The sequence below is a fragment of the Coregonus lavaretus genome (assembly GCF_964263955.1).
Source record: "Coregonus lavaretus genome assembly, chromosome: 18".
In the NCBI taxonomy this organism is placed as follows: Eukaryota; Metazoa; Chordata; class Actinopteri; order Salmoniformes; family Salmonidae; genus Coregonus; species Coregonus lavaretus.
The window spans coordinates 33,575,278-33,582,824 of NC_140005.1; the positions used below are offsets into that span (position 1 = coordinate 33,575,278).

The window sequence follows — 7,547 nt, forward strand, 5'->3', positions numbered from 1 at the left end:
TACCGTAGCCATACAACTACTGTATGGACATTACAAAGGAACTCGCATGCACTGAATGAAGCACAGCAATGCTGGTGGTTTCAACTCTGTTAAATAAAATAATGATTTGTTCTCACATCCTTTATTAAGAGGAAAATGAGCTAAACTGTACAGCATATGAAATGGTTGTACTGCAATAATGAATCACAACAAATGAAACATGGAAATGAATAAAACCACAACTTTAACATTTCTTATCTTTTTAAGTTTCCCCTCCATTGAATCAATTTCCCATGGTATTACAAACCTATTTTATGTTTGGAAAATGTTACGCCCAAATATATAAAAAGTAATAAAATAGTGCAACTTTTTTTAAACTGCTTTTGATATTTATCTACATATAAACATATCACAAACAACTAAACACTTTTTAAAGGAAGGGCTATTAATTTGTCGAAATATGAAAACACCACATCGAAAAGAATGTTTACAAATTCATAAAGAACACTTGGAATACAATAAAAATCCACCAGATGGAAAAAATCTATATGGGGGATGTTGAGAGGGTCGGATATGGAGAAACAACAAATCACTGCTGTGTTTTCCCCTCAGCCTCAATACCAAGCAGGGCATGGACTGCTTCCAGAGGGACTCCTTCAGGGGCGCGGATGTGCATGGTGGTGCCGTCAGGCCCGTTGACAATGACAATGCGCTCAGAGGCCATGTCGCCCTCCTGGCCCTCTGCTAGGTGCATGGTGAGCCCCTCGGTCTGGATGTAGATCTCCTGGCCTTCCTGGCTGCCCTGGGCCTCCTGAACCACCACCTGGCCTCCGCTGGAGGTGGAGACAGCCTGGGTCAGGCCGCTCTGCTGGACTAGGGTACTGTCGGGCTGATGCGGCTGAGTGCTACTACTCCTGGGCTGCTGATCTACTGGGACTGGGTCTGTGGCCAAGGCCTTCTCTAACTCTTTCATCTGATCTGCTATGTCAGTGGTGCTCAGGACCTCGGTTGGTTCCGTACCAGACGCACCCTGACCTGTCTCCATGGCCTCCTCTCCTCCCACTGAGCCAACCGTCTCTGTCATGCTGTTGGATAAGTGATCCTGGATCAGTTCCATGGGTGTTACGTTCATCTCTGGGTTAGATGAGACGACCTGTGGTTTGACAATAGCAGTCTGAGTGGCTTGAGGGCCCGCGGGGCTCTTGGTGGGTGCCTGAGTTTGTTGTAAAATGTCCTTCATGCTTGTTGTTGCGGTGTTCTCTACTTTGGCCTCACTGGATTCTGAGAGTGAGAGTATACAGGGAAATGAAAGCAGAATACAATTAGTGATTTTCCATGATTTCTTCCATGTTCTGGTTTGGACACCTAGCAGATTCCTATCCACAGGTTGATAGTAGGTAAAAAATACAACATACCTTTTTTGGAAGTCTCAATGCCATTCTGATGGATTTGAACACCAGCCCGGTTTTCCATTTTAAATCTCTTCGTTGGAGGTAACATTTTAGAATTCTAGGTTAAAAAAAATAACAAACAGACTATCATCAACCTAACAATTACCTTTAAATCTTAGCATCTCATAACAATTCATTACTATGAAAAAAATCCATAACAGCAAGAGTAACAGCATAATTCCATAACAGCAAGAGTAGAGTTAAAGTGTGCGGTCTAAATTAAATGGTGCTTACCTCCATGTAGCGGACATTCTTGGTTGCCATGTTGGTGACATTCTGCTGCGTTGGAGGGTTCAGGACTTTCAACTTGTTCACCTCATCGAAGATGCCAAGAGATTTGGCAACCTAAGCGACAGGACATACATTATGAACAATTTTACTCTGTACATTAAGTTTCCGAGACTGAATACATTTGTTCAATGCATTTGAATACGTTTCAACTCCCAGTGTATTATGCGTGGAGGATCTTTTATTTGTAATCTGGCTATGACGTTATTAATTCCCCCTAAATTGATAAAGTTTTATTGAATTGAATAATATAGATATACTTCTTACCTCTACATTGTGGACCTCCAAGGCCGTGTGGACACCCTGAGGGTTACTGATATAGTCCTGGGCCATCTTCTTCACCTGGCTGTGGAGCTGCTCAAACTCTCGGTACACATCCGAAAACTGGGTTTTGGGTTGCCGCCCCTTCTCCACCTGAGGGTTAATGGGATACAATTATTCAGTAAACGACAAACTGCAACTGTGTCTTATTCTATATTTGCCTGTTGCTAAAAAGTATGATAAAGTGCATTCAAACATTGTGTAGCAAAAACAATTATTGTGTAAGTTGTTTTATTGGCGTGCAACTGTTTGTTCAGGTGGTTAGCGTGGTGACCTTACCTTCATCAAGAGGAACTCCCATACAGTCATGACCTTAGCCAGACGAGGGAGCACAGTCTCCATCAGTTCTTCATTATCACACTCGTGTGTCACCTAGCAAGGGAACAAGTGACAGACAGTCAAACAACTTATGGTGTTCAGAGATTCATGTTATACTCACAGCATTGCTAAATACTCATGTGTTTTGCATTATAACAACAATGTTTTTTTGTATATTTAACACTTGTTTTTAACTTCGTGTAGAAACATTCCTAGCAGCAACCGTTTGTTGAAAGTGTTCTGACTCCTAATTTGATGTACCTCTTTGAGCCGTGCTTTCCTTCTCTGGGCCTGCTGCTCCACACTGGCTACTCCCCCTCCTAGCTTTGGGGGTCGGCCCCGACGCCCCCGTCTCACTGCTGGATGTGCTGCCACGATCGGCAGGCCTTTGGTAGGTGGTCTGCCCCGTCCTCTGGGCCTCCCTGGTCCCCGAGCCTGGACCACTGCCTGTCTGGTAGAAGCTGCTACTCCTTGGGCTGCCGTGGTATCCACCTGTGAAGGTACAATCTGTAAAAACATTATGGACTGGTTTCCCAGACACAGATTAAGCCTAGTCATGGGCTAAAAAGCTATTTCAATGGAGATTCTCCATTGTGCTTGATTTTTTGTCCCAGACAAGGCTTAATCTGTGTCCGGGAAACCAGCACTATAACAGACAGACATCACCATAATATTAGCTTTCGGCTAAATTAGCTGCAGGTCGTCAACATTCCAATGGTATTCGTTTGTCAACATTTGATTAGACAAGGTAACTTTCGAGCAACTTACTTTTTGTTGCGTGGTTGAAGTTGCAGCAGCTGTTTCCTCTGTGGCATCACTTTTCTCAGGACCTGATGTATTTTTAACACTGCTGGCATTACTCTCTTCAGTCGGCTTCTTTTGTTCGGCCCCAGCGCCTGCGCTCTTACCAGGGCTTTCCGTTTTAGGGGTCCCTTCAGGAGTGGACTTCAGTTCACCGTGAGAGGGATTCAGCCTGTAGTGTCTGGACAGACCTCCGTGGCCTATGTAAGCCTTATCGCACGTTTCACATTGAAAGGCCTTCCGCTTGTGACTGTAACTCATAGATGATGCTCCCTTTTTACTATCCTCGCCATCCTCATCTTCCTCCACACTGATCTCAGAGTAATCGTCAGAATCTGACTGATGGCTCTCAGCCAAATCCTCTGTCTTGATGAACTTATAGTCCTTCACCTTGTACTTGGGCGGTCTGGACACCCTCCCAGAACGCGTTTTGATATTCGGTGCCTTCTTCACTCTGGTTTTGACCCTTTTTACTTTTTCCACTGTGGAGGCTGAGACAGAGACAGATGTGGTGGCAGGTTTAACTGCTGTGACTGCTGTGCCATTGACCGGGGCCTTACCAGAAGGCTGCTGGACAGGGGTCTGAACAGGCATGGGCAGTTTGTGCACAATGGGAACCAGGCTGCCAACCAAGGGGGTTGAACTCTGCAGAAGCAGCTGAATGGGAGGGTCTCCAGGGTTCTGCTGTAGGAAGTACTGTTGCTGTCCAACCATGGGTGTGATGTGGATGATCTGGGGGCTGCTGCTCACACTGCCGTTTGTAGACACTTTGACCTGTTGGCCTTGACTCCTCACAGCCAAATTCTTCTGTTGGGGGATTGAAATGGTAGCCTGCGTAGGTCCTTTCACCTCCTGCTTTCCAGAGGGCATCTGGACTTGGATTCGGATGGTTTCCTGCTGGTAAAATATAAACAATACTAATGTCAGTGGCGGTCATAATTAATGGATAGTAGATTTCATACAGCTGATAAAGTGCCATGATCAAATGTTAGCTTTTTTTCTCATCAAACATAGAATTTCACAATTGAGCGTATTAAATATCAGTGAAAGTCACATGAGCAATAATTTAATAGAATAAACTAATCAAAAAAGTAGTTACCTTTTTCGGGACCAGGTGCGTACCATTGTGGGACTGAAGTGCCACTTGTTTCGCAACCTTCTTCAGCTGCTGTGATGCATTCTGCATAGTGACCAGTGGATGTGGGCTTGCTACTGCAATCTCTGAAGCTGCAACAGTCGTGAACAAGCCAGTTGTGGGGTCCAGAGTGGTCACAACCTGCTCCGATTCCTTGGGTGTCTGGGCCATGGATTGCTGAGATTTGATCACTTGCTCTAGCACTTGTTGCAGTTCATTGGGAGCCAGTGCTGTACTGGGAATGGTATACTGTGTCTGTGATGAAGTAGTAGGGAGTGTTTTGATGACTTGATTTTGTTCAAACAGGCGAACAGCCTCACTCTCCGTCACTGTGACAAGCTGCTGTTTGGCCAACTGCTCCACTAGCTGTTGCTGCTCCTCTGCAGTCAGACCTGATCCCTCAACAAAACTACCGTCTGGTTGCACATAAATAATGGTGGTTCCAGGTGCAAGAGCGTTTACAAAGTCAGCACTGACTGTAGAATACTCTGCACCAGTTGCAATACCTGAAGTCTCAACAATAGACGTTATGTTTTGTTCAGGTTGTTGTTCATTTTCCTCAGTTTGGCTGACAACCACTTGGGAGTCCTTTGCAACGAATGTCTCCTCTTCTGTGCAGCTTTGCAGAAAATCTGTCAAGCCTTGCGCTTCAATACATTTCTCGCCGACTTGGTTCTCGTTTTCCAATTCTGTAGGGGTTTCATTTACTTGCAATCCAGAAACACATTGAACTTGATATATCGTACCATGATCTGCCCCTGTTGTTGTACTTGACACATCACTCTCATCCTCGTTGTCCGCCATTTTGACTGTAGCAGGCTAGCTAGCTAGCTAGATATTCATGTAGAATCCCCCGAACCAATCGATAGATTAGGTAACTTGAATTTCGATTTTTTTTAAATTACAAGCCAATGAGTTTGTAAAAAAAACGACACAGAGGTTACTGCAATGGTAAAAAATACATATATATTGAGGATATTGTGAAACGGTGCAATCATTAAACGCTACAGAAGGTAGCTAACGGCAAAGACAGACGTGAGCAAAGAGTGGCTACTGCTAGCATTTTTTTCCGCCAGCGTATGTCATTTCCGTAGCCGGTCATTTTCTTCTTCGGTGGGGTTTATCCGCAGTTGGCATCCAACGTTATGGTGCATTACCGCCACATACTGTAGTTGAGTGTGGGCCAGAGACTGGAAGAAACTAAATCCTACCTGCCAGCCCCGTTTCTCTTTAAAAATATAACAAAATATTTTAGACTGTATCTAATGACGTTATACTCAGTATGCTTTTTAAACTCATTTCCTGTATCCCCTTCTCCCTCATACTGGATCTCAGCCTCTCTCTTTCCCTCTCATACTGCCCACACTGTATCAATACATGCTCCACTGTCTCTGTTTCCTGGCAATAATCACACTTTCCTTTCGGATGCTTTCCTATCACACCTCCTCTCTTCTGTCTCTTCCTGCCGTCTTCCCTTTGTACTTGGAATAGATGCCTGCCTTAGGGTTTCTATTCCACTGCTCCTGCCATCTCTGCACCACCACTGTCCATATCAGGCTTTTTTTTTATTTGCCTTGCTCATTGAAAGTACAACATCCACATCCCCACTACTAAGTGCTTGTTTAGCCAGTAGATCAGCTGCCGAGTCCCCCTCCAACCCCAAATGGGCTGGGACCCAAGTAAATATTGTCTGAATACCCATCTGTCTAACCTTGACATGGGTTTGTAGTACCTCATACCGCAGGTCTTGTCTGCTACGTGAGCTAAAGGACTGCAGACTCATCAACACTGCACATGTATGGAACGTGGTTTGGGTCGTTGCGTGTCAAAAAAGATACACGTCAAATAACACAATTTGACGTGTCAACTAAGCTTTTAATTTGACACGTCAAATAACACAATTCTATTATAGAATGTTGTGCTCGCTGAATTTGCACGTGCAAGCCAAGCGCCATCATTACGATCACTGTCAAAGCTGTACAATACTGCGTTGGTAAAAGGCATTATTTGTTCGACCGAATGAGAAAACGTCTGTGTGATCATCTGAAATTAGATCAGGATCAAACGAGCAGGATCAAAAATGTTTGCAAATATCTTTCATACAGATGTTATTAGCAACGTCTGGGATAGCTAGCTAGCACCAGCCGGAAAACAATGACAAATAGAAACTGCAGTCATTTGAAATATTCTTAGCAATGATTTAGGAATCCATGTGAGTAAGTATTAGCTAGGTAGCCACTTGTTGTTCTCCTACTGAAATAACTAGCGAGCCTGCTACTTAACCGTGTTGCCCAAAACTAACGTTATAAGTAGCCAGCTAGCTTCATCTGGCTAGTATGGCTTGACCGGACCGGGTTATGTGTTGTGATTAAGGATTAGCCACAATAGTGTTATTTGACGTGTATCTTTTTTGACACGCAAAGACCCAAACGGCGTTCGATATTTCTGTGTTGTTGTTAGCAAAAATCTACTTATAAGTGCATTTCATGTATTGAAATATGCTCAGCAATGCTAGAGGTGTACTGTAGGCCTACATTTCAATAACAAATCATGAGCCGACAGCTAAAAGCCTGAACAACCAGAGGAATTTGATCCAACCATAGAGATAGATAGAAGACTAGTGCCCAAAAGCCAGTTTTAGCATGGGCAGCGTCATTGAGGACTTTCACCATTTTGAAGTAGTCAACTGGGTGGGACATGGTTTAAGGAAGCATCACATAATTTCATCCAGGTCACAAGGAGAGATCACCAAATTAATTATACTCGTGAGGATACATTCCACAACTGCAGGTGGCAGTAAATCGCCAACATTGGCTTTATACCTGTTCAAACTGGCAGTGTGCACCCTGTCAGTTAGTTTGCCAATTCATAGAAGTAGTAGAATAAGAAAGTTGACTACTTCTTCAAAATGGGCATCCCTAAAAACACGCCACTTCAATACGTAGCAGGATATGAGAGCATTTTCTCTAACCCTAATCGTAACCGAATTCTCCTAACCTGTTACGAAAAAGTCATAGCTGTATAGAAGTGGTGTGTTTTTAGGGAATCTCACTTCAAAATGGATATGGGCCTCAATGACGCTGCCCGTGGTCTCACGGACGCCATAATGGGACAGCTACAAATAATATGATTATTGTGAATAGTCAGATTAATATAATAGTTGGATTTAAACGTTTACATGCTTTGCAAGAATAATGATTTCCCTAATAATCCTGTTTACATGGACACATCTGAAATCAGGCTACATGATGGGA

At 43.8% G+C, this 7,547-nt stretch overlaps 1 protein-coding gene across 3 annotated transcripts; it reads right to left on the minus strand.

Annotated features, from left to right (window-relative positions):
* Window positions 1-210: 210 nt before the first annotated feature.
* LOC311145808 (uncharacterized protein) lies at window positions 211-5,374 on the minus strand. Of its 3 annotated transcripts, none has more exons than XM_084182123.1 (8): window positions 4,258-5,374; window positions 3,126-4,055; window positions 2,619-2,849; window positions 2,319-2,411; window positions 1,986-2,132; window positions 1,665-1,775; window positions 1,395-1,488; window positions 211-1,260 (listed from the first exon to the last, which is right to left on the minus strand). In XM_084182123.1, the coding sequence occupies exons 1-8, from the start codon at window positions 5,095-5,097 to the stop codon at window positions 569-571; spliced, it is 3,138 nt and encodes a 1,045-aa protein (XP_084038249.1). In that variant the 5' UTR covers window positions 5,098-5,374; the 3' UTR covers window positions 211-568. The 3 variants fall into 3 exon arrangements, with proteins under 3 accessions (XP_084038249.1, XP_084038247.1, XP_084038248.1); XM_084182121.1 differs by having other exon boundaries at window positions 2,619-2,864; window positions 4,258-5,364; XM_084182122.1 differs by having other exon boundaries at window positions 2,619-2,864; window positions 3,126-4,052; window positions 4,258-5,176.
* Between the last annotated feature and the right edge of the window lie 2,173 nt (window positions 5,375-7,547).

Coding starts and splice junctions, on each gene's coding strand:
- LOC311145808 (XM_084182121.1), bottom strand. CDS start 5,097: ATGGCGGACAACGAGGATGAGAGTGATGTGTCAAGTACAACAACAGGG. Junction 2,133..2,318: donor GGGAGTTCCTCTTGATGAAG/GTAAGGTCACCA, acceptor ATTAACCCTCAG/GTGGAGAAGGGGCGGCAACC. Junction 1,261..1,394: donor CATTGAGACTTCCAAAAAAG/GTATGTTGTATT, acceptor TCTCACTCTCAG/AATCCAGTGAGGCCAAAGTA.